General features: G+C 41.1%; 1 long non-coding RNA gene, 1 other non-coding gene and 1 gene segment (V, D, J or C); 2 read left to right on the top strand and 1 right to left on the bottom strand.

Annotated features, from left to right (window-relative positions):
- Nucleotides 1–26715, top strand: part of LOC144616677 (uncharacterized) — a 301629-nt gene that overhangs the window by 172427 nt on the left and 102487 nt on the right. The window contains exon 8 of the long non-coding RNA XR_013556226.2: nt 4885–4971. This is a non-coding gene — a long non-coding RNA (uncharacterized LOC144616677). The remainder of the gene's footprint in view (nt 1–4884; nt 4972–26715) is intronic.
- LOC132669718 (T cell receptor alpha variable 38-1-like) lies at nt 11310–12405 on the bottom strand. The segment is given in 2 exon segments: nt 11310–12016; nt 12244–12405. Coding segments are annotated over 2 exon segments (432 nt in total).
- On the top strand, nt 23460–23566 carry LOC132670480 (U6 spliceosomal RNA). Its single transcript, XR_009606718.1, has one exon. It is a non-coding gene; the product is annotated as a U6 spliceosomal RNA (small nuclear RNA).

The following is a 26715-nucleotide window of genomic DNA, read 5'->3' as shown; positions in this document are numbered from 1 at the left end:
TCAGGTCATGATCTCATCATAGTTGGTGGGTTTCAGCCCCACATCAGGCTCTGTGCTGACAGTGTGGAGCCTGCTTGAGATCCTATCTCTCTTCCTTTCTCTGCCACTCCCCTGCTTGTGCTCTCTCTCTCTCTCTCTCTCTCAAAATAAATAAATAAACTTAAAAAAAAATGACTGATTCCTGGTGGTGCAGAGAATAAAGTGTCCAGAGAGGGGTATATCTAAGAATAAAAGCCCAAGTTAAGAGGAGAGTGAGTGCTTTAAAGCCTCGTGCTGCCAGTTTTTGTTTACCACCAAAGCAGGCTACAAGTGATAGCAAGGCACATTAGTAAGAAGCAAAATAGGCATAGGGATTAACTAATGCAGTCTCCATACCTAAAGGTTCTACTCTGATCAAGTTCTTAAGCAAAGGCTAAGATTAATATAGGCACGTGTAATATTTGTGATTTATAATTAGAAATATATATTTGATCTGTGTCCCCACTTCAGACACACAGCATCCAAAACTCTTGGAATTTCATTTCGTGAAAGGGATAGAGGTGTCTTTTGTTTATGTTAATGAAGCGATTTAGGAAAGGCACCTAAGGATGGCTGGTGGCAGAGGAGCCAACCATATGATTAGAGGGTTGGAACTTCCAACTGAACAGTAAACTCCTGGCTTAGTAAGGGGTCCCCACCAGAACTCTGTTCTAACACTATGATTGTCTCCTCCCAACCTGTGTGCATTCCGATATTCATACCAAATCCAAACAGGCTATTAGATATCAGGCTAAAAGTTTTTAATATCATCCCTACCTGGAAGGAAACACAATACATACAACACATGACAAATATAACAAATAGTCTAGTAGGTGAGAAAAAGCTAATGTGGGCTAATGGAAAAACACAAAGAAAAGGTTTTTAAAGTTTAAATTAAGGATATTGAGATGGGGAGACTACCCTGAAATACCTGGTGTGGAGGCCACTTTCAGGCAAGCAGGCTTGAGCATTGAAATGTAGAAAGGACCACGGCGTCCACCTGGCTGAATATAAACAGGCCCATCAGATGACCCACCTCAAAATATCCATCAGCCCTAACTGACCAATGGGCTACTTACAACCAGGCACAGTTACCAAAAAGGGAAGATCCCATACATTGCCATACGGCCTCATCTTCCCCCTGTAAATATGGCCCCCACCCACTGCCTTGTTGCAGACAGCCTGTCCTCTGCTGTCCTGCCCACCACTCCCTGGCAGTGTATTCAATAAACTTTTATGCCTTTGTTCTGCCTCAGGTGAATCTTTTCACTGTCCACCGGCTTCCACCTGATCGTCACCCCACATTTGGGGGCCTCCATCCTATCCTGAGACACCCCATTGAGACACCACCCCTGGGTGAGCCCAGTGTAACCACAAGAGTCCTTGTAAAAGGGAAGCAGGAGGGTCAAGACAGAGAAGGACATGATGTGGCGGTGGTAGTAGGGGTCAAAATGATACAGTTGCAGGTTTTGAAGATGGAGGTCAGCCACGAGCCGGGAGTGTGTGGCAGGTGCTGGAAGTTGGCAAAGTCTCAAGGTTTCACTATCCTTCCCCCAACCCCACCCTGAGACTCTAGAAGTCATGCCGGCTCCCTTGCCAATGCTTTGGTTTTAGTTTGGTGTGACTTCTGACCTTCAGAAGATAAGATAAAAAATTTATATTGTTTAAGCCACTAAATTTGTGATTATTCCTTTCAGCAGCAATAGGAAACCAATACAGCAGGTTATAAGTCTGAGGCTGCTGGTGGCTGTTTTTGCCATCACTTGGCCAAAGCTTACTTCGGAATAAAGCCAAAAAAAAGAAGAGCTAGTGCAGGGCAAGTTATGGGTGACATCATTTGAATACTTGGACCCAGACTTCTTGAAGAGGTAGTTAGCTTGGGTTTTTCAGTTTTTTTAAGCCAACTAGTTTTTTGGTTTTTTGCTTCAGTCACTTTGACCTGGGCTCTTTCTTACTTGCATATGATGTGGAAAATACTGGGGCTCAGAGCCGAAGGCTAAGAAAGAATTCTTGAGCCATCTTCAGTGCAAAAAGGTAGTTTTATTAAAGCAAAGGGACAAGACCTGTGGGCAGAAATTGCTGCATTGGGGTTGTGAGGAGTGACTGATTCTACACTTGGGAGTTGGGAGAGGTCAAGACAAAGGGAAGTTTCCAAAAGGACTTTCATATGCTAAAGAAAACTCTCAAGATCCTGGAGGCCTGGCTATTGTCAAGCTAAGGTTGTTTTCCCTCTAGGAAAGTATTAACATTAAGACAGTAGGAGTTGCTGGAGGAATGTTCTACTCTGCCTGCCTCAAGTATTTGTCAGTGGGCTGCAGGTTATAAGGAAATTTAATGTGATCTACATTTCTTTCTGCCTTTGTTCCCCACATCACTATACAGCGTTATGTACAGTATTTTTCTTTAATACTTCAATTTTACTCATAATAACCCTGGTTTGGTAACAATATACTTGTGCTCATCTGCAAAAGCGACTGATTGAGCAAATTAAGGTACATCCCAAAGATGTAAAATTTTATAGCCATGGGAACTCATGCAATGGAAAAACTATTTATATGGGAAAGTATTTCAAATATTAGTTTTGCACTAGAGGTAAAAAAAAAATCAGAAAAAAAGCACTCACAGCAATACCCAGTCCTATGAAAAACAGCTCAAAAAGTTACAAAAAAAGGTTTTCCTATGATAATTTGGGTTTTTTAAAACTACATTCTTCATTGAATAACACAATGTGACACTTGGAACATTTATGGAGCACCACTGCCAAAAACCGTGTTTTAAATTTAAGATGTAATTGGGGCTCCTGGGTGGCTCAGTTGGTTAAAGGAGCAACTTTGGCTTAGGTCATATTCTCCTGGTTCAGGAGTTCAAGCCCTGAATTGGGCTCCTCACTTACAGGGTAGAATCTGCTTGGAATTTTCTCTCTCCCTTTCTCTCTCTGCCCCTCCCCCATTTGCGCGCGCGCGCGCGCGCGCTCTCTCTCTCTCTCTCTCTCAAAATAAATAAATACACTTTAATAAATAAATAAATAATTTTGAAATGCTATTGAAAAATGCATCAGACAAGTTAAAAATATTAAAAATTCACAAGCCAAATAAGCATAAACTAGTATTAAGGTACAAATTCTCTATGTAGAAGCATAATAATGGACTACTGTTAATTCTACTTTAACTTTAACTAATAATGATAAATGAAATCAGGTAGTATGCAATTACACCCTAGAAAGAGTGAGAACAGTGTGCATATTATACAAGTGTGTGCACATTATAGCACCATTTTCATGCATTTCTTTCTCAAAATATATCTATGCATCTGTCAAATTAATAAGATTGACAGGCTGTAGCATTTGCCACTCTCTGGGGACGCAGAATGTCCACTGATTAATGAACCATACACACAATGTGTGATTTTAGGCAAGTTAGCCTCTCTGAGGTTTAATTCCTCATATCAAATAGGGTTATCAAGAGTACCTAAAGCATAGATTTGCTCAAACTACTAAGTGAAATAATCCATATTCTGCACCTATCAGAATGTGGGGCACACATACATATGCAATAAGTGTTAGCTACTATTATTATTACTATTATTATTATTAAGTATTAGCTATTGTTATTATCAATATAATATTGTCATTATTAGTCATTTTCTGTATACCATATAGTCTCTGTTTCCTCTGAGTTAGCCCAGAATCAACTTTTGTTGTATCATGTTTATTGAGGAAATAAGGAAAATACTATCAATGAATTAACTTCATTAAAAAAAATCCTATCTGTGAATTAAGGAATATTGTAGGTACTGTTGCCATTGAACTGAATAAAATTCAGTCTCTAATAAGTAAAGCTTGCTCTTAAAACAAACAAACAAACAAACAAACAAACAAAGAATACACTTAGGGTTGAAAACCTAAGGGAAAAAAGAGGAAATGGTCAGCACTACCTGGGCAAGTTGGGGACAAGGACTTTGAGAAGAGGAGACACTTCAGAACACCTTGAACACTAGAGAAGTGGCTGAGTGGGGATGGGCATTCCATGTTGAGGGACCAGTTATTTTTATTACTATTTTGAGAATTACTAAGGCTTACAGACATCCTTTCTGTGTTTCCTCTGGTTTGATAGAATAGCATGTTTTTTCTCTGGAGAAGCTGATGATTCCCTCTCTATGCTCCTGGTACCCCAACCACTCACACTCCCCCTTCCCCTGACCTCTGCACAGATGCTGAGGTCTGAGGTTTCTGTAAACCTCCCTCTGTTACTCCTGTCACTGTGCCCTCCATGAGAGCACACAAATACATCGCAGCATCCTCCAGCTGGGCGTCTGAGATCCTGAGACTGAAGGATTTGTCTGCCTTCTGGAAGTTCACAGAGAAGCGATTATTTGTTGCATTCTCTTGCTTATTAGCTTCTTGGCGAATAATGAGAACCATCTCCCTGCTGGGAGGTTGTTTGTACCAGAACAAATAATAATTACTGTCACTAGTATCAAACGTGCAGTCCAGGGTCACAGTCTCTGCCTCATGCACAGACATTTCTGGTTGAGTCTGGGTGACCTTCTGGGCCATGCTGGATCCTGTGGGAAGGAGGAGAGGGTATCACGCCAGATAAGGCAAGCAGACTCACAAGCTGATCCCATTCCCTACCACCTTTCGTCTTCTTGATCAAACTTCAGGCAATATCCATAAACTTCTTTGCCCCCAATAGCCAGCACCAATGAGGAGGTAAGATGCCTGTGTTACTGATCTTTCTTCCTATTTCCCAGTCCTGTTGGATAATAGTAAAAGCAAATACATGTGCCTTTCTTACCAAGATAGGTGGAAACCACGAATACCCACAGCAAACCAGAGCAAACCATGCTGGCGGCTCTCTCTTGCAGGGTGAAAATTCTCCTGCTCTGATCTGAAACCGGGGGATCAGCTGTGCTCAGTGACGTCACTGCTCCAGACCAGGAAATGTATGGCAGGTGGGTGGTTGGTTCTGTCTTGCTTAAAGAAGTGCATCAAAGCTTTTTGTCTTTTGCTTCAGAGAATGAAAGTTTGGTTGTAGTGGCAAAGAAAAGAGATGTCAGAACTGTAATTTATTCTGAGATAACAATCAAGAAGTGAAGGAGCTGGTAAATTGTTTTTGTAAAGATGTAATCTAGGAGGGGAGGATGGGGTGGGTGGGGAAAAGACAAGCAAAGCTAATGTAACGACCTCAGTTTTCTCTGCCAGCTTTCTCTCTCTCTCTCTCTCTCTCTCTCTCTCTTCTCTTTTCTTTTTTAAAGTTTGGAAGCCAATATCCTAATGGTCTCTGGGTTGCCATACACAAGTTTTGGTTATATTATTCTTTGACTGATTCTGTATTTTAATTATTTCTCCAAACTTCAAAATAATGATAAAGACAACAGCAATGCTCAGATAGTCTAGAGAAAATTGGAACCAGGATTTTGATATCTAATGCACTGTTATTTGCTTGAAGAGTTTATTTTTTATTTTTTTGTAATTTGAGAGAGAGAGAGAGAGAGAGAGAGAGAGCGAGCGCATGTGGGGGAGGGGGACAGAGCGAGAGAGAGAATACCAAGCAGGGTCCACACTCATCCTGATGTGGTGCTCCAACCCATGACCTTGGGATCATGACTTGAGCTGAAATAAAGAGTCTGAAGCCCAGCTGACTGAGTCACCCAGGCCCCGCTCTCCCTTTTTAAAGAATATCTGGCTTAGGTGAGGTCAATGAGCTCTAAAATACCAGTGGCAAATGTTCCCATAAGGACTTTTGTGCACATGTATTCATGGCTGCGTAAATGAAGAATCAGAATAATTGGTATAAAACTTATCTGGGAACAGTCTGTGCTGCCCATTTGACAGTGTTTCATTGGCACGCCATTTTTCCTCATGCACACATTCTCCTATGAGGAGACAACGGAGCTAAAATGAAAACTCATACGTATGGAACCACTCATTTGCATTAATTTTCTCTTCCTACCAAGTTTTTGTCATCCAGTCTTAAAAAAGGCCATCTCTGTGGTCCAGCTTTATGTAAACTTTCCCTCTGCATAACAGAAAGGGGAACAAAAGATAAGTTAAAAGCTGTCTTGCTGTATAGGGCACAGTGGCCTTACGTCTTCCAACCTGTTTATAAGTTCCACTCGGGAAGTGTGGTGAATAGTAGGCATTTTGCCACCGACGCTGCTCTTAACATCAGAAAACTTAAAGCACAGCCTGGTGAATTGCTGTAGTTGGTACAGTCCTTTCTCCTGTTTGTTTCATGACGAAATTTCTACCATGCCTACCATTTTCTGGTTGGGGTCATACGACATTTGCAAAACTGTGATTATTTTACAATTTCTCCCTTTTTCTCTTTAGTTTTTATAGGAAACTCTAGATTGATGGACTGTCTTTGTCTCCATCTCAGCCCCACTGAAGCTATGAATTCACAAACGAGGCTCTCAGGAGGGAGTGTTTTCTGCCTCTTGCCTGCGTTCACTGCACATGCGATGGTGTTTGGGGATCCCTAGCCAGAGCGTCTTTCCCTGATCCTCTGGGCCCCACCAATCAGAATTTTAATATCTTCTATCCATCATCTGGTCAGCCCCTAGCTGCCACAGCTGATCAGGCCATTGAACTCTGAAGATGGAATAAGATAATTCATATGAAAGAATTTTCAAGTGGGCAAATATGGGGGTGGGCAGAAAGCTGAATTTACCTTTCTCCTTTTTCTTTTTTTAAAAGATAGATATTATATCTAGATGATCCTTGCTTTTGTTTTTTTTTTTTTTTTCTTTTAAGTCAGAACAGTCATTAGGTTGGGTTGTTTAGGAAACCTATAGAAGGTGGTGAGCAAATCCAGATTATAGATTATTAAGCAGAAAGGAAGGGTGAAGAGAATAGAGGAAGAGGTTAAAAAACAAAAAACAGGGGCTCCTGGGTGGTTCAGTCGGTTGAGCCTCCGACTTTGGCTCAGGTCATGATCTCAGTGTCCATGAGTTCAAGCCCTGCGTTGGGCTCTGTGATGATAGCTCAGAGCCTGGAGCCTGCTTCCGATTCTGTGTCTCCCTCTCTGTCTGCCCCTCCCCCCACTCATGCGCTCGCTCTCTCTCTCTCTCTCTCTCTCTCTCTGTTAAAAATAAATAAACATAAAAAAATATTTAAAAAAAAAATAAAAAAAACCCCAAAACAAAAAGCAGTGCCCCATGCGGGCAGTCTGAGAGAGTTTACTGTGCTCCCTTGGGATAGCAATAGTATCTGGCAACTACCATCACAGGATTCCTCACAGGATTTGACTATAGAAAGTCAAAACTAGGAGAAAAATATGTGGACATCACATGTCTACTCTCACGTTCTCATGGAAGAAGTTTGACAGAGGCAGAATCTAAGGTGCTTCAGCAACTCATGGCCCAAGTGCGAGAAGCTGCTCGAGACATCAGGACACTCTCTTTTGGCTGGGTGGATCTCACGGAAGAACACTGAGGGTCCCGGCCCCAGTCACATCTGCCATCTCCTGTGTAGTATTCTCATGATCTCATTTCCGTATTTGAAAATACAGCGAACAAAAAAACTGGTGAAAAAAATCTTTAAAAAGTTTTATTTATATTCTTTATATTCACTGACAATTTTCTTTTGTCAGTGGAGATGATGGGGACTGTTTACTAGCTTCCGACTGGTGGTCCCCATGCAGGGTGTAAGTCCCAGTGCACTTGGGTGCTCTTTGGGGACCGTGAGCTTCCTCTAGCACAGAATTAGGTGGCTGAGTCTCTCAAGTGCACAGTCTGGATGTGCAGGGAGGCGGGGAGCTGGGACTAACACAGGATCATCCCTTGTGCTCCAAAGCCCTGTTGACCCAGAACAAAAACAAAAGCATCAGATTTATTTTACACACTTTCCATACTATACCCGTGGATCTGAAATACTGTTCAAGCAATTACAGTAAATATTAAAATTCTTTCCTCCTTGGATCATCAGTTTTAGGAAGGATTTTTTTCTCTTTTTTCATTTGGTGATTAATTTTCTTAAAAAGAAAATGTTAAAGAGCGGATTACAAAATTCATTTGTTCTTTGAGTCCCTTCTACAAAAGATAGACACTAGTTCTTGGAAACTTCTGGGTCCTCTGGGTTCCTGACGACATAAATTCTCCCAGCTGGGGGCACCTGGGTGGCTCAGTCGGTTGAGCATCTGACTTCGGCCCAGGTCATGATCTCGCGGTCCATGGGTTTGAGCCCCACATCGGGCTCTGTGCTGACAGCTTGGAGCCTGGAGCCTGTTTCAGATTCTGTGTCTCCCTCTCTCTCTGACCCTCCCCTGTTCATGCTCTGTCTCTCTCTGTCTCAAAAATAAATAAACATTAAAAAAATAAAATAAAAAAAATTCTCCCAGCTGAAGCCACCAGATCATAAATGTGGCTCCTAGAAGCTCATTTATATTTGGCCTTCCTAAGTCCACGGAAGATTTGATTCTGGAATGTGGAAATCTGACCTAGACTCTTCAGATAAAGAAGTGTTTGTTCCAGAGTTTTCATATGTGTGAGGGACAGAGATGCTGGAATAAGAGACAGGTTTTTGCAAATAACTGTTGTCAATGAATGCAAGCAGTGCTCTCTTAAGGTCAAAGAAATAATAACAGGCAATTCCTATGATTTAGTCCTCTACACAAGAAGAACTTGGTTTTGTCAAGAAATCTGTTCTGGAAGTAATGTGTTTATATAAATTTCAGAGTTCTGTTTACACTCAATGAAGAGAACTTGATATTTAGAATGTACCTTATTCTTCCCTTTATCACTGCTTTTAAAAATCCTACCTTTTATCATGTCTTACCTTTTCAAAGAAAACTTTCTGTGACAAGGTTAGAATGTACCGATTTTTCTGCTTAATATTCTGTCATGAATATATGATGATTATTAAATATGTTTTAAGCATAATCTTTAGCTTTACCGAACACTTCCCATCTGCCTGACATTGTGCCAAAAACATTGAGGAATGTTGAAGAATACAAGGGAAAATTCTGTCCTCCTAGAGACTAGAGTAAGAAGCAAGATCGGTACCTTGAAACAATACCAAATGCTTACAAAGGTAAGTCACGGGGCACTTGGGTGGCTCAGGTGGTTGAGCATCTGACTTGATTTTGGCTCGGGCCATGATCTCAGGATCGTGGGATCAAGCCTGCATTGGTTGGGCTCCATGCTGTGTTTGCAGCCTGCTTGGGATTGATTCTCTCTCTCTCTCTCTCTCTCTCTCTCTCTCTCTCTATCTCTCTCTCTCTTAAAAAAAGAAGGTATATCACTGAGAGTCAAATTGTATGGTTCAGATTCAATGTCTAATTGCATGACATTAGAAGAAAAGGAATTCAAGGATTCTCTGTTAGAGATGAATCTTTGGATGAGATAGAGCCTTAAGGTGTGCTTATATAGGACTAATATGATTTAGCCAGCCTGAGATATACATAAAAGTATATTTGGCAAATTTGGGTGAGCAGAACAAGCAGAAAAGAAATTCAAGGCTTGAAGTGTTTATGGGTCAGTGAGGAGAACAGACTGAAATAGAGCTATGTTTTGGGAGGAAGTAAGAATGAGGTTTAAAAAGTAGAGGGTGAGCAGACATAGGGAAGGGGATAATGATAAAGAGAGTTTAGATTTGGTATGTAAAGTTTCTGTGCAATGAAAAGACATGATCACACATCTGCAGAGCCTGTAGTTTCATATATGTGACCTGTTTGAATCAGATCAGACAGATCTGTTGAATCACATGGAAGATTTCCAATTAATCACTCAAGTACCCACCTGCTGTTATTAGCAACCAGCCCAGTAAAGTTCACCTCAAACTCTCTTCTGTTCTTTCTCTATTAAATTTTCAAAGAATGTGTTAATTTTTCTTGTCCCCAAATAGAGCCTGAAGCAAGGACTCAGGTGAAAGTAGTTTATTTAGGAAGCGATCTTAGGCAGCAGGAGTGAGAAAATAGGTAGCATAAGATTGGAACTTGATTCTGCCCGGATCTCCTGGTAAGCACACAGGAAGTCCCTCTGGGACCCTCTGCTGGAAGGCAGGGAGCTAGGGCATGCCTTGGTCCTCCCTCCCACTGGTTGGGACTTGCCAGCAGAGGTGGTAATTCTTCTTTCAGGCTGTGCTTACCCACAGCCTGAGTGAGCTCCTGAGGAGTCAGAGAAGGCTCTGGGGTAAGAAATAAAAAAATACACAGTGCATGTGTAATGTTGGATGTTATCAGCTTGAGATGGGTGTGAGTGTCCACAGAATTATCTACCATACCTATTGATAGAATCGGAGCTGGGCATTTGGACATGACCACAAAGCACATCAGATCTTGATTACAATGCTTTTCTTTGCACTACTCAGGTGGGTGTTTGCCCTGTATTATTTTCACTACGTCACTGAGTCTTCAAGGTTGTGGTGGACTGAATTCCATCTAAAACACTTAATACATGACCTTCAGGCCCCACTTCTTTAACTGGTCCCAAGGCTGTAATTAAAACTCTTTCTCCCCCTGTCCCTACTCTCTAGATTTCCTTGCCATTGGATAGCATTTTACTGGACTTAGATTGCTTGCCTGATAGGGGGACCCAGGCCTTCATTGCTCAGGGGTCTCAGTTCTTGTTTACTTTGTCCTTTTCAGGCCACAACTACCACTTGCTGTTTTTTATTGGGCATGAAATACTCAATGTGAAACACAGATTCCAGACACATTCCTTTTTGCCCCCATTGTGTAATAACAACCCGATGCTTCATGATAATCAGAGTCAATTACCCCTCCTTTCTTTGCCTGCTGGACAATTGGCACAAGGAGTTTGAAATGGCGTAGGCAGCTGTCATAGCTTCAGGTTCAGTGGAACTCTTACTGGATCCTCTGGTGGAAGCATTCTTCTGCAGGGTCCTAGGAACTCTAATCCAGCAGAGCCTAGGGCTGTAGGAAAGGGCAACACAAATTCTGGAAATGAGTTACAGGGAGTGATAGTAGAAGAGTCTAGTCTACATCTAGCTCTTCATTTCTAAATTTGCATAATTTAGCTAGGAAGCCAGAGCACCATGTATCAGCCATTGGTTTAATGAATACTATCGCTTCCGGGAACATGGCATTCCAACCACTAAGGGTGATGCCGTTGAGCTGGCTTCTTAACTGAGCTTTTAACAAGCCATTCCATCCTTTTTCTAGGTCATCTGACCTAGGTACCATGGGTCTAGGTCAACTTTTTGGTTCATGGTAGGACCAGTGGATCCTTTCCTTGGTCACTCCTTCAACAGTCACATCCACTGTGTTGTAAAATGGGTACCTTATTCTGAGAGATTCGGTTTTGGACATGGATGGACAATTAAAAGAACAAGCACCAACCAGCAAAATGGAAAACATTATGAATTTTGGAAGCATGAGTTCCCAGGAAAATTATAAAGATTTGCTGGGCAGAGGACATGCTTAGGAAGTCTGATTTGTCACGTATACTATGCAAAGCGAGAAGGGTTACATGTGACACAATGTATGAAGATACTTCGTAAAACTGGAAAACACTACATATGTTATTATTTTTACTGTTATTTTAAGGATTGTAGCTTACAGATATCCATCTCTCTGTGTTTCTTATATTCGGATAGAAGGAGCTTTTATTCCAAGAGAAGTCAATGATTTTCTATGTTCCTGGTGCCCTAGTCACTCCTCCCACCCCGACCTCTGCACAGATGCTGAGGTCTGAGGTTTCTGTAAACCTCTCTCTGTTGCTCCTGTCACTGTGCCCTCCATGAGAGCACACAAATACATCGCAGCATCCCCCAGCTGGGCGGCTGAGATCCTGAGACTGAAGGATTTGTCTGCCTTCTGGAAGTTCACAGAGAAGCGATTATTTGTTGCATTCTCTTGCTTATTAGCTTCTTGGCGAATAATGAGAACCATCTCCCCACTGGGAGGCTGTTTGTACCAGAACAAATAATAATTACTGACACGAGTGTCAAACGTGCAGTCCAGGGTCACGGTCTCTGCCTCGTGCACAGACATTTCTGGTTGAGTCTGGGTGACCTTCTGGGCCATGCTGGATCCTGTGGGAAAGAGGAGAGGGTATCACACCAGACAGATAAGGCAGGCAGACTCACAAGCTGATCCCATCCCCAACCACTTTTCCTCTTGATCCAAACCCGAGGCAGCACATATCAGCTTTCTGCCTCCCCATAGCTGGGCTCTGAGGCGATGCAGTTCCTGTGCTATTAATCTCTGGTTCACAGCCCCATTAGATAACACTATGCATGAAGACCTCCACCTTCCTTACCAAGACAGGTGGACACCACGACTGCCCACAGCACACGGGCCAGCGGCATGCTGACAGCTGTTCCCTGCAGGGTGAGAAGAGGCTTTGGCTCTCAGCTGGGTGTTCTGTGCTCCACGGCACTTTTGTTTCAGAGCAGGAAATGATCTGACAGGTGGGTGGCTGATTATGTCTCACTGAGGAAAGTTTTCCTAACACTTTCTGGTCTCCCTTTCAGAAAATAGGACTTTGGTTGTATCATTTAAATGAAAATGTGAAAATGTGAAATGTTTTCTGTGTCCTTCTATTCTGGGATGAAAATAAAAGAGACAGGGAGCTGGCAAATTTATTTCTGATATGCCCCAATCTCGGAGAGGAGAGTAGGACCTTGGGTGGTGGCTGGAAGTGGCAGGGTTTCCTTTGAGACAATGACAGACTCTAATTTTTCTTTAAAAAAAATTTTGTTTGACATTTGTTTTTTTATTGAGAGAAAGAGAGAGACAGAGCATGAGCATGGGAGGGGCACAGAGAGGAGGAGACACAGAATCTGAAGGAGGCTCCAGGCTCCTAGCACAGAGCCCAACGCGGGGCTCGAACTCACAAACTGTGAGAGCATGACCTGAGCCACCCAAGCACCCCTCTAATTTTTCTTTTTTTTTTTTTTTCAAAAATAAAAATGACAGGGCGCTTAGGTGACTCAGTTGGTTAAGCGTCTGACTTTGGTTCAGGTCATGATCTTACGGTTTGTAGGATTGAGCCCCACAATGGTCTCTGTGCTGACAGCACAGAGCCTGCCACAGAGCCTGCTTCTGATCCTCTGTCCCCCTCTCTCTCTGCCCCTTCCCTGCTTGTGTTCTTTCTCAAAAATAAATAAAATATTAAAAAAAACAAAAATAAAAATGACAAAACAAATATGAAAGTATGAACAATTAGCTATGAATGATGAGAATATACCTGTTATATTAATGTATTCAATTTTTTTTACATTTCTACAATTTCCTAACATACAGAATGAGATAAAGATAGATTTTTTTTGAGAGAGAGTGCACATGCACATGCATACACACATACAGTGGGGGTGGGGGCAGAAGAAGAGAGAGAGAGAATCCCAAGCAGCCTCTGCACTGTCTGTGGGATTTGATCTCATGAATGGTGAAATCATGACCTGAGCCAAAATCAAGAGTTGGACACTTAACCCACTGAACCACGCAGGCACTCCTAACGACAGATGTTTGTAACTGGAAAGAGCACTGACTAGATTCAGAAGCGGAACATGTGTCTAACTATGCTTGTGTTTTCCATGGATTCTTTAAGAAAAAAAAAAAAGGGGGCGCCTGGGTGGCTTGGTCGGTTAAGCGTCCGACTTCGGCCCAGGTCATGATCTCACAGTCCCTGAGTTCGAGCCCCGTGTCGGGCTCTGTGCTGACCGCTCAGAGCCTGGAGCCTGTTTCGGATTCTGTGTCTCCCTCTCTCTCTGCCCCTCCCATGTTCATCCTCTGTCTCTCTCTGTCTCAAAAATAAATAAACATTAAAAAAAAAAAAGTCCTTGTTTGTTCTGTATCAGGAAATGCTAAAACAACTATGGCAGGAGTTCTCACTAGCACTGAGTTGCCTCACCCAACTCATAGGAAGAATTGTTTTCCTGACTCTCATTCCGTCTTGAGGAAATGTTGTTGAACAAAGAATGTTTTAAAAAAACATACTATGATTCATTAGAATGTTGCTTTTCCAGACAGAGTGACAGAGATACTTATGTAATTCCGGAGTTAGAGTCCCCAAGCTGGGAGTAAGAATGGGGTCTTGTCGCAGACAAGTTAGTGTCTGAGGAGCATGGGTTCTCTGTGACACAGAAGTAGGTGGTTGAGTCTCTCCACTCAGAGAGATGTGCAGGGAGTCATGACGGTTGGGACCAGCCCTGAATGAGGCTATGAAAATCCCATGTTCCACCAAACCCAGTTTGATAGCAATGGAGGAAGGAGCACCATTATTTCTTCTAGATCATCTCCATCTTTGCCCTATGATTTGAATTCCTGTATCTTGGTTTTGGATCCTGAAAGTCAGTTCTAATACAAGGATTTGTGTGTAAGCAGTTTATTTCCAGATCATTCCAGGAAACATTGGTAAGAAGTAAATCAGGAGGGGGAAGGAGGCCAATACAGGATGTTGTCAACAAGCCAATTAATACCATTGGCAATTGGAGCTTAATCTAACTGGTAAATCTGGGAGACAGCATAGCATACCCTTTGGAGTTATTCCAAGTGAGGCATGAAGGAGCTGGAGAATTCATCCGTAAACTCATTGTTCATCACTGAGTGAGGGCTGCTTTGGGGGCATTAACTCTCCAGCACATCTGGCTAGCCCTGCACGCTGGCCACATGTGTTCCCATGGCCTGAAAATAGTCCTCAGAGTTGCTAGGTTTTTCAGCATGTAGAGGTGACTGTCAAGGGGATATGAACAGAAAACCAATAGCCACTGTACAGCCTGTCCCTTGCACTGCTGGTATCCACTCATGCTCTGTGTCAAATCCGCCCGGATCACTAGTTCTTAAAAAAGATTAACAAAAGGATTAGTGAGACAAATTGTAATCGCAATAGTTGATTTCATGGCTGTAATTCATATATACCAGCTCTCTCCATCTACCTTCTATACCACTCATTCTTGATCCTCTCCACCTTTGGCTAATACATCTATTGGTCTAAGTTTCTATCTCAGTGAGATAACCAAGATCTTTACCCCTGATTATCAAGGTCTAAGCCCCTGATTATTCTTCCCTTGTCAGGCCATAGTTGTTACAATTGCCTATTTATAGTAATCACTGCCACAAAAGCACTCAAAGTCACCCCAGTAAATCCCCTGAAATTTAGTCGTATTTTCCCAGTGCCCATTAGGTAGCAACCGCCCTATATCCTCATGATAATCACAGTTGATTGCCCCTGCCAGTGTTGTAACCCCCTTCTTGGCCTTCTGGTCTTTTGGCACGAAGACCTCCAAATGACCAAGCGATTTATGTAACATCAGGTTAGGTGAAAAACCTCTGTGTTTCCCTAGTAGCAGTGCCCTCCTTTCCCCTTCAAGGGGAACTGGGACCCCTGGTTCAGAACAGTGTGAGGACAGGATACATCAACATCCAAGTGAGTCACTGAAGATGAGAGTCGATGGGGAGACAGTCCTGCTTCCACCCCTTGGCTCCACATATTTTATCTAATAGGAAAATAGCATCATAAAGAATAGCTCTCCAACCTCTCAGAGCACTATCCCTAAACTGGTCCTTTCACTGAAACTTTAAGTGATCATTCCAGTGTGGTTTGTCGATAATACTCCAGAAGCGTCAGCATACCCAATGGTCACATGTCCATTGTTACACCTCCTTACTATCAAGTGGATCTGTTGATGCAAAGGTATGTGAAATCCTTTACTCATCATGATAATCAACCAGCCACTCTGAGTCCTCAGTCCATGTTTCTGTGTGTGGCAGTGTGGAGGGAAGGCAAATCATGCCCAGAGTATGCATTAACCCCAACAACCCAATAAGAAAAGATTTCTGCTATCTGCAGGGTGGAAGTGGTCTAATGTAGTCAACTTGGCAACCAGCAGCTGGCTGGTGACCTTGAGGGGTGATTGCATATTAAAGGCTCAGTGTTGTATCTGCTGCTGACAGGTTGGATGTTTGGCAGCAAAGTAGCTAAATCCAATGTAGTGAGAGAAAACCCATGCTTCTGGGCTCATGGAGAACCCCTACTCTGCCACCTTGGCTAATGTGTTCACAAGCCTATGTAAGCACTGAAATGGACTAGAGGGGCACCTGGGTGGCTTAGTTAGCTGAGTGTCTGACTCTTGATTTTAGCTCAGGTCATGATCTCACGGTTCATGGGATTGAGCCCAGAGTCGGGCTCTGTGCTGACAGTGCAGAGCCTGCTTGGGATTCTCTCCCTCTCCCTCTCTTTCTGCCCCTCCCCTGCTCACACTTGTATTCTCTCTCACTTTCTCAAAATAAATAAATATTTAAAAAAAAGAAAAAAGAAATGGACTAGAGACAGGCTGGTGATGTCCTCTGAATGGGTCATATTTTCCACATGGACATTGAGCTCCTTGTAGTGAATGCTTTGTGGTGGGTATTGATGTGCGACACAATGACCAGAACACTGTGCCTGCACTCACTGCTTCTTGAGTTCATCGTTGCCCCAAATGTGACTCGTCCTCCTCCCACTCACCTGCTCAGGGTTCTGATCCTAGAAAGAGCAGTTGTTTGGGACTTTGAAAGACCTCTGGCTAGTAACTTCCGGTTATACCCCTTGACTCTTCCCTAACCAGCCAGCCTCCACTTTTCAGGAGGAACCAGACTTTCTATCATACTGTGTTATCTTTACACTTCGTCCTTTATAAACTTTATACCATTTTCCCTCGGCTTTTTGTTCTTGATCTTCTAAGCCAGCCTTTTCAGAATGTCAAAATATATTTTCTTTCACTACTGAATTTGATGGTCATGGCTTTTAAGATTTTGTATTTTCAATGTATTTGTAAAAGTCTACAAAAGAGCTCAAGGGCAAGAATTTTATTCTGTTCTCTCTTTGTTCTTTAGTGCTCTCCCCTTTCTGGTATTAAGCCTCAGGATCTTGGACTAGGTTTAATGGAGTAAGGACTTCACACTGAGAAACAAAATACATTAGATGGTATTTGAAAACATTATCCCTCTGCCCAAGATCTTCAAATGAAATATTTGATATCAGGTTATTAAAAGCCCCTCGTGTTTGCTCAAAGTTAAGTTCAGCGCCCTGGAGCCCTTGTAGAAGTTGGTGCAGGGCTGAGCAGGGTTTGGGTGCAAGGCACAGGTGTCTGAGAAGCACTGTGCTATCCACTGCACACAGGAAGGTGGCTGAGTCATAGAGGAGCGAATCTTTCAAGTGCAGAGAAAAGTGCTGGTCCCCTTTGTTAGACGTGGCTGTAAGTCTTCCTCTGATCTTCTCTTTCTCATTTGATCGAATATGTATCAGAGTGTGGATGCCTTCCGTGGGATCCTGCCTAAACCATTGGAAGAAATCCAGAGTACTGTCTCTGTAAGTGCAGTTTATTGTGAAGCTCTCGCCTTCCTGGACTGTCAGGGAAGGAGGGCTCTGTTCCACTGGACGCTGTCCATTTGACCCTGTTCAGAGAGAGTGAGAAGACTTTCATACATAAGAAACTGTTTTGTTTTGTTTTGTTTTAAAGAATTTTCCCTGAGGGACCCCGAGGATCCCTCTGGATTTCATTTCCAGAGCTGCACCCTATCCCTTCCCCTCCCCCTCACGCACAGGTTAGCTTCACACACAGGAGCATCAGCAAGGCTTGTAGGGCAATCTCCATTCCTGCTTCTTCCTGGAGTCTCTGACCATTCAGTTTGGAGGCCTGGAACTGACAATGTTCATTGAGCCTGGTTCACTGTTCTGGATTCTTCTGCCTCTTTTGGTTTGGAAGCTTAGGTGATCTTCATACTGTTTTCACAACCAATCAAAAGCTGACCTGTCACGTCAAACTCATCATTGAATATACTCTTTCCTGCTTCTCCCATCACTCAGTCTAGTTCCCAGCCAATCACTTTTGCCAGTGGAATCACTGCCCCCAGGTGGTCTGAACTTTTTTTGTTATATTTTTTTTTCCTTTTTTTCCCCTTTAATACAATGTAACTCATTATGCTAGATCAAAGGATGATAGAACATACAGAGAGGGGGGAAGCAAACAAAATAGAAAAAAAACAAAACATAGTGTTAAAATGTTCTCCAGTAATGACTGTCTGAATCTTCTTAGTGCCTGGAATGCTCTTCCTTCCACTGCTCACCTTTAATGAAAATCTACAAAGTTCATTGCCTATATGACCCCATACTACATTCTGAGGGATATAAATCAAAGGTTGAGAAAAGACCTGATCCTTCTCCTCAGTTGATTAGGGTCTGTCATGGCTTTGTTGTATCTTTCAATCTGAACAGGTTTAAATTAGCCGAAAAAGTCAGAGCTTTTCCAGATTCTCCCTGAAAATATAAAGGAGGGAAATATAATATATATATTTTTAATTTAAAAATGTTTTTATTTTTTGTATTTTATTTTTATTAGAAAGAAAATATGCAAGGGGGAAGGGGCAAGGGAAAGGAGAGAGAAAGAGAATCCTAAGCAGGTTCCACACCCAGCACAGAGCCTGACATGGGGCTTGATCTGATGAAAACCATGAGATCATGACCTGGGCAGAAATCAAGAGTCAGATGCTCAACTGACTGAGCCATCCAGGCGTCCCCAGTATCTTTTCTTTTAATACATTCTCAGATGTGAGAAAGCACCCTGGTATCTGGCTAACTCTGAAAATGGTAGTGCTTTTGCAAAAATCTCAGTGTTTCTTATATTTCAGTCTGGGCACCTGTGCAAAGTCCAGTAATTTCTCCTATTTAGTTTTTACATATTAGTTATCTGAAACCCTGTTTTATGGTCTCCTATATTTACAGAAAGGATTAGGAACTGGAAGAGGAGAGATTAAGGAGGAAAGTTCTCTTCTATCCTTTGCATCCAGTCCTCACTCTGATGATTCTAGATACCGACCTAGAATCGACTTAACCACATTTCCTCAGGTACCTTCCGTGGCCGAAGCCCTGGCCCCGGCACACCAATCCCCATCCTTCCCTCCTTCACTTCTTGCTGTGGGGCTGAGCTAAGTGGCTGAGAGTTGGTGATGAGTAAAGGGCTGTGATCTTCTTTGTTGTTCATTGTGGATGTCAGTCTTCCACTCTGCATGTGTGAAATTATGTACAACAGGGAGACTGCTTCTTCTAGCGTTTTTCCTGAAGCTCCATGTCATAGTAACTCAGCTAGGAGTTAGCTCCCTCTTGGATCTGCAGAGCCAGAGGAGAGCTATGCTTTACCTTCCCCTGTCCTCTGATTTCTGCTTGAGAAGAAAACAACAGACCACCCGTGGGGTGGTCAGCGGAGAATCTGGCTGCTTGTAAATTGCTACACTTTCTTGGGAACATGATGGTTCTTTTCCTAATCAGAGCACTGTCAAAGGGCATCAAATCTGGAACCACAAAAATACTAGCAAAACTTCTTCGTGTCTTTTTAAAGATTTTCTCTCCACTGATGAGGAATGTTCTCAAAGGTGGGAATTTTAGTCTGGGAAGAATAAAAGGAATTGTTTCAGTTGTTTGGGAGAAGTAGCAATTATATGAGCATTTCCCTTGGAATTTTTTTCTTTCCTGTCTCAGGTATGATGATTTCAACCTGCCAGATAGGTGCCAACAGGACTATGTCTGGTTAAAGGTGATTTAACAATTTTCCTGAGCAGTGATGGACAGGGGTGTAGTAGGTCAACAATAAATGTTGAGTGCCTGCTATCAAAAGCTCTTTCAACTTAACCCTGTGGGGATGTTTAATAAAATGTACAAAATAGAATATGCTAATTATGCAGCTGGGGGAGACTGGAAAAACACGTGTAAAGTTAACTAACTCTAGAGGGCACTGGATGATAGGTATTAGCACTTATAACAATATAAGCAAAGTATAGGAGTGAAATATTTGCAGTTAAGAATGAATAGCTTTGGGATGCCTAGACGGCTCAGTTGGTTAAGTGGTTAAGCATCTCACTCTTGATTTCATCTCAGGTCATGTTCTCATGATTTGTGAGTTCGAGACCCACATTGGGCTATGAGCTGACACTGCAGAGCCTGCTTGGGGCTCTCTCTCTCACTAGTGCTCTCTCTCTCTCTCTCGAAATAAATAAATAAATAAACTTAAAAATTACTTTTAAAAGAATGAGTAGCTTAATAACTGGCATAAGAGCTAGCAAGAAAAATCATGTTCATCTCCATTGATATGGAAAAGGCATGTGACAAAATACAAAACCCATTCATGTTAAAAACACTAAAAAAAAAAAAGGAATTACTAACAAATCCCTTAACACAAAAAAATGCATATGCATATGTCACAACCCCAAACCAACACCTACTTATGGGGAAATGCTAGAGACTTCCTTATGAAAGGTAAGGGAAAGACAAAGTCTGCTATCCTCACCACTATTTAACAGCATGTTGGAGCTACTAGCTAATTCAGTCAGCTCAGAGAAAAAGAATTTGAAGCATAAGAATTGGAAAGAAGTAAAACATCATCTGCACGTTTGCAGAAGAAATGATTATATACCAGAATATCTAAAAGAGAAAAAGACAGTTTATAATATAAACAACAGTTTAAGTACAGTATTCATAGCATTCACATGCAACCCCCCCCAAAAAAAAAACAGATAAAAAAACATGTAGAAGAAATGAGCACATTATTGCATAAAAGTAAAAAGAAAGAGGAAGGAAGGAAAGTTCTTTTTTTTAAAGTTTATTTTGAGAGAGAAAGAGCAGGGGAGGGGCAGAGAAAGAGGGAGAGAGAGAATCCCAAGCAGACTCAGCACTGTCAGCTCAGAGCCTGATGCAGGGCTTGATCCATAAACAGTGAGATCATGACCCGAGCTGAAATCAAGAGCCTGACAGTTAAATGACTGAGTTACCCAGGTGCCCCGAAAGGAAGGAAAATTCTTAAGTGCAAACAGACTAGGCAGACAGGTCAGTTAAATGGAATGGCAAGTTAATAAATCGGCCCAACTGTGTATGGGTATTTAGCACATGACTGACAGCATCTCATATCAGTGTGTGTGGGTGGTGGGGGGAATGACTCCTCAGTATGTTGTAATAACTTGTATCTCTTCTAACTGCTTCTATTAGATTGTGATAGTGTCCCATTTTAGACCAGTGGTCTTCAAACTGGGGTTTATGTGCTCTTGGAGTTGTATGAAGAGTTTCCATGGGTTATCTAGATAATTCTAGAGGAATCCAACTATATATGATTTTCTTAAAACTTATCTGCTCTAGAACATGCCTGAGATCCAGATGTCATGCTGCTGCTTCTTTCCCATTTCCCTTTCCACTCTACCCTTCCCTTAAAAAAAAAATAAAAGAAAAAAAGTAGTATACATCTCAACCATCCTGAATCTTAGTATGGTGTATTACTTCAGAGTGCCAAATCTCCAAGGTACCATATAAGGAGATAATTCAATGGCTTCTTCAGAGGGAGAATTCTTAACAGCTAAGCAAGAACTATAACAAGACAGGGCTATACTTCAATTAGATAACAACCTCTAGACAAGATTCCTTGTTTCTATCTATCTATTTACCTATCTATCTATCTATCATCTTAGAATTAGTGTTTAGAAATGAATTGGTTGTTGCAGGGGAAAGGGAAACATTTCCTTTCTTCCCTTCTAGGTTTTTTGGCTGGTCTAATAATTAAAGTGACATAAGACAAATTAACAGAAGAAAAACATTTATTTGTAAGGAGTTCAAAGATATATGAGTCTCAAAGAAGGAACCAAAGCAGGCAGCTTTTCTTTTAGACAAAGAAACAATACATTTGTCAGGAATTGAGAAGACAAAGGGGCTTGGGTTTGAAGTAGTAAATTAGTAAAGAAGTAGCAAGTTTGTTTATACAGCCTTCTCAGCCTTAAATTCCCTACCTCTAGTAATAAGGATCGCTTTTACCCTCCAGGAGCAGGAATGGTGGGCTTCACGTGGGGAATTTATTTCCTGCTTTCAGGAGGCCAGAGGAGGGTCAGAGTGACCTTCTTGCCTTGGCTGTGTCTTAAGTGACTTTAATTCAAAATAACCAATATGCCACAGTGGCATAATTTGGGATGGCCTGACATGAACCCCATTAGTGTCACTGAAACCTAGCATGTAACATCATTATTTGAATTGAAAAACGAAGTCAGACTTCTTCTGACAGGAAATAAATCTTATGTGGCCAGTTTGACAGTGTGGGGTATGAAGAAAGAGAGAATTAAAGACTCCAAGGTGTTTGGCTTTAATATAACTACCTTTCTTTTTCCTTTTCTTTTTTTCTTTTCTTTTCTTTTCTTTTCTTTTCTTTTCTTTTCTTTTCTGTCTTCTCTCTTCTCTTCTCTTCTCTTCTCTTCTCTTCTCTTCTCTTCTCTCTACTTTTCTTTTTGAGATAGAAAAGAGCAAGGGAATAGTCTATGGGAGGGAATCAGGCATTATGTTTTGGATATGTTAAATATAAGATGCCAATTAGACATCCAGTGTAGATATTATACCAATTACAGTATATATGAGCCTGGCTTTCAACAGAGAAGGCTGGGTTGGAGATGTAAATTTGTGAGTCATCAATGGGTAAGTCAGTGGTAATTAAAATCATATTTCTAGATGAGATTGTAGGGGAGGCAGAGCTTTACCTTTTCCTCCAGTTAGGCCTGAAAATTAACTTGAAAGAAAATGGATTAGCAGGGGGAAAACATGTAGATTTTATTTAATAATTTTTACATGTACAGGGAAGCCTTCATAGAAAAATGGGAACCCCAAGAAGTAGCCAGGCCTAAGTATTTATATGCTAAGTTGAACAAAGAGAGACAACTGTGGACAAGTAATAAAACATATGGGTAGATCAAAGGGGAAGAGGGGAGTGACTTTAACAAGGTCTGTTTGCACAGATTTCCTTCAGCACAACCTCCATCTCTGGTGTTATGAATGCTTCTTTTCTGGGTGAGGGAGGGTATCATTTTTCACCTCCTTCTCTCAGGAAGAAAAAGAGGTGGTGGGAGAGGGGTGGCATGCCAAAAACCCTTTTTGCACCTGCTATTTCCCAAGTGCCTTCTGCTCAAAATAATCAATATGCCAAAGTGGCACATTTTGGGGTGGCATGTCCTGACCTCCTTTAAGATTATTTAAAGAGAATGACTGTAGATAGAGAATATGTTTGAGAACTGAACCCTGCAACAACACAATATGTAGAGGTCAGCGGGAGGGGGCAAGTCTAGGGAAGGAGATAGGGCAGGAGTGGTTTGTGAGGCGGAAGGCAAACCAGGAGGACATGGACAAAGACGGGATTCAGGGAGAAAGTAGCTGTGGTGTCACATTCTTCAAGATTCAATAAGATAAGGAATGGTAATGGATCATTGGGTTTGTTGATGGGAGACTCATTTGGGACCTTAGCGAGAGTAATTTCAATGGAAAGGTAGGAATGAAAATCTGACTAAAGTGGGTTCAAGTATAAAGGGGGTAGGGTGTAGAGATCATTAATTTAGAAAACATTTTAAAGGAGTTTTGTTTTTAAGAAAGACAAGAAACAGAAAATGTGTAAACTGGTTTTACCCATTGAGCCACTAATTCTAGTTCTAGGGTGCTGTCCTAATGAAATGATGAACATTTTAAATTAAAATTTAGATTTAAGGGTGCTCGCTTTGGCAGCACATATACTAAAATTGGAACAATACAGAGAAGATTAGCATGGCCCCCGCACAAGGAGGATGCGCAAATTTGTGAAGCATTCCATATTTTTAAAACATAAGAGACTCATAAATATGGAGAACAAACAGAGGGTTATACGAGGGGGTGTGGGAGGGGGATGGGCTAAATGGGTAAGAGGCATTAAGGAATCTACTCCTGAAATCATTGTTGCACTATATGGTAACTAATTTGAATGTAAATTAAAAAAAATAAAATAAAATAAAAGAAATATCTGTAAAAAAAAAATTAGATTTAAGGGGCACCTGGCTGGCTCAGTCCATGGAGTATGCTACTATTGATCTCGGGGTTGTGAGTTCAAGCCCCACATTGGGTGTAGAGATTGCTTAAAAAAATATTTAAAAAACATTTAGATTTAAGATGGTTACCATAATGCTATTTAAAATTATTTAGGGGCACCTGGGTGGCTCAGTGGGTTGAGCATCCAACTCAATTTCAGCTCAGGTCATGATCTCACAGTTCGTGAGATCGAGCCTCAAGTCGGGCTCTGTGCCGACAGCAAGGAGCCTGCTTGAAATTCTCTCTCCCCCCCTCTCTGCTCCTCCCCAGCTTGTGCTCATGCTCCTTCCCTCTCTCAAAATAAAAAAATTAAAATTATTTAAAATAAGAAATAAAGAATCAAAATATATCAAAGCATGACAATTATAAAGTTGAGTATGGTATACTTATGATGTAGAACAGATCATCAATCAGTTTAAACTATGAATGCAAGGCTTTAAAAGACAGAAACGGAACTGTTAATAAAAGAACATAAAATTTTTCCTACAATACGATGTAACAAAGTACAAAAAAGTGAAAGAGAAACCAGTGAAAATAATGAGTGCTTATCTGTGAATGTTTTTAGTATTTTTTTCTATTTTTTCCACTCAGAAATTTGTAAACATACCTAAGACTAACATGACTGATGTTCACTATAATGAAGGTAAACTGATGATTATCCGCCTCTATATAATTCCAACTATTTTGACTAGACAATGCTTCTAGGCACCACAAATTCAGCCCATAAAATAATGCAAAATCAATCAAGAGTCTCTCCCCATCTCTGGGTATTAATTATGGATCTATTGATTGTAAATGACAAAATCTTGGCTCATGCTGGCTTGTTCCCCAAAGACAGTGTTTTGACTTTTGCAGCTCCAGGCAGAGTTGGATCTACAGGTTCAGATTATGCTCTCTGAAATCTGTCCTTCTTCCTGTCTCAGCACTGTCTTTCTGACTCTTAGACTAAGATGTGAATGATACTCCCAAATGTTGTGCAGTGAATAACTTGCACAATTCACAAAAATTTGGAGGCTTTACTGGACAGAAAAAAACCATGAAAGCCACAGGTGTCCACTTAAAGAAATCTGTCTGCAAAGCAGTTATACTAATTTACTTCTTGCGTCTTTGTGTTTACTCTCTTGTCCACAGTGGTTTCAACTTTTGAGATGCTGGAAGCCTATTTAATAACAAATCTTAAGTATGCCCTTTTGGACAAATCTTCTCTGTCCATGGCCCATTCCTATTTCTCCTCTCTTTCCTCTGAATTGTTTTTTGTCTCTTCCACCATTCAAGATCCTAAATGAGTCTATCATAGCATTGCCCAACATTCTGCACCAAGAAAATCTTCCCCTGACAGGAACAGTGGTGAGTGACATAATTCTAACTCTAATGACTGTTTTTTCAGATTGGATTGTAGATATTTGATGGAAATAAAAGGTGCAGACTTTGAAAATTTCTACATCTCTCACTTCATCTATCACCAAATAATGTTATAGAAAGCCTTTTATTTGATAACATAGATTTCTCTTTCTCACTGTTATCAGTCTCTAATTTTAAAGAATGTCTTTCTTTTCTGAATGATGTGGAAATAAGATGAAATCACCAAAAGGCAGAACAACCATTTTAGTTTTACTATAGAGTTGGTGTCTATTTTTTTAAAATGTTTATTTATTTTTTTGAGAGACAGAGAGACAGAGTGCGAGCAGGGAAGGGGCAGACAGAGAGGGAGACACAGAATCTGAAGCAGGCTCTGGGCTCTGAACTGTCAGCACAGAGCCTGACGCAAGGCACGATCTCGTGAACCACGAGATCATGATCTGAGCTGAAATTGGTCACTTAACCAACTGAACCACTCAGACACCTCTATGTCTACTTTTTAAAGTGTTTACTTGAGTCTCAAAACCTGCATCAATTAATAGAAAAACAGAACTACAAGTCCCCTAAAAACTTAACATATTGCTGCCTGAAGAACCATTCTGTTTTACGTACACCCAACCATATTTTTCTAAGAGTTAATGTGAAACAGAATGTAGCTATGTTTTATTTGTTTGGTCTGTAGTATTTGATTTAAAATTTTGTTCTTTATGCGGTTAATGAATTGAAAAAAGCAATTAGTCTTCCCCTTCCTGCAAACAAAACTCAGGCTGGAAAGTGATCATAAAATTGAAACACACTTGAAAAAGCATTTAGATTTTTCCTTTTCTCCAATATGGGCTATTCACTGGTGGTTGAATTGCTCAGAGAAAAGAAAATTTATATGTTCGTTGGATCAATTATTACAGTAATCCAGTATTTCCATATATTTAGAAATGTGCTTATAAAAGTAAATCTTTGATGTTATTTAACAATTTAAATTTAGATGAACATCTCATTCTGAAAAACAATTTCAAGTCATTTAACAATTTAAATTTAGGGGCGCCTGGGTGGCGCAGTCGGTTAAGCGTCTGACTTCAGCCAGGTCACGATCTCGCGGTCTGTGAGTTTGAGCCCCGCGTCGGGCTCTGGGCTGATGGCTCGGAGCCTGGAGCCTGTTTCCGATTCTGTGTCTCCCTCTCTCTCTGCCCCTCCCCCGTTCATGCTCTGTCTCTCTCTGTCCCAAAAATAAAAAAAAAAAAAAAAAAAAAAAAAAACGTTGAAAAAAAAACAATTTAAATTTAGATGAACATCTCATTCTGAAAAACAATTTCAAATTATTTTTTAATTTTGTTTATGGTAAAGACATATAATCTCATGATTTCTCTTTGTCTGGGAGGAACCCGGTTCTGGGCTGTGTGTAGTCTCTTGGATTAATAATTGGCTCAAACTGACATTTCGTATTATCTCACAGTACTACCCAATAAAAATTATCCCCTTTAGTAATACTAAAAACTTCTAACTTTCATTCAGTTTCCATGAATCTGGAAGTGATTTTTTTTTTTTATT

Source organism: Panthera onca, chromosome B3 (genome assembly GCF_046562875.1).
Source record: "Panthera onca isolate mPanOnc1 chromosome B3, mPanOnc1 haplotype 2, whole genome shotgun sequence".
In the NCBI taxonomy this organism is placed as follows: Eukaryota; Metazoa; Chordata; class Mammalia; order Carnivora; family Felidae; genus Panthera; species Panthera onca.
This window is presented reverse-complemented; position numbering and strand designations above follow the sequence as displayed.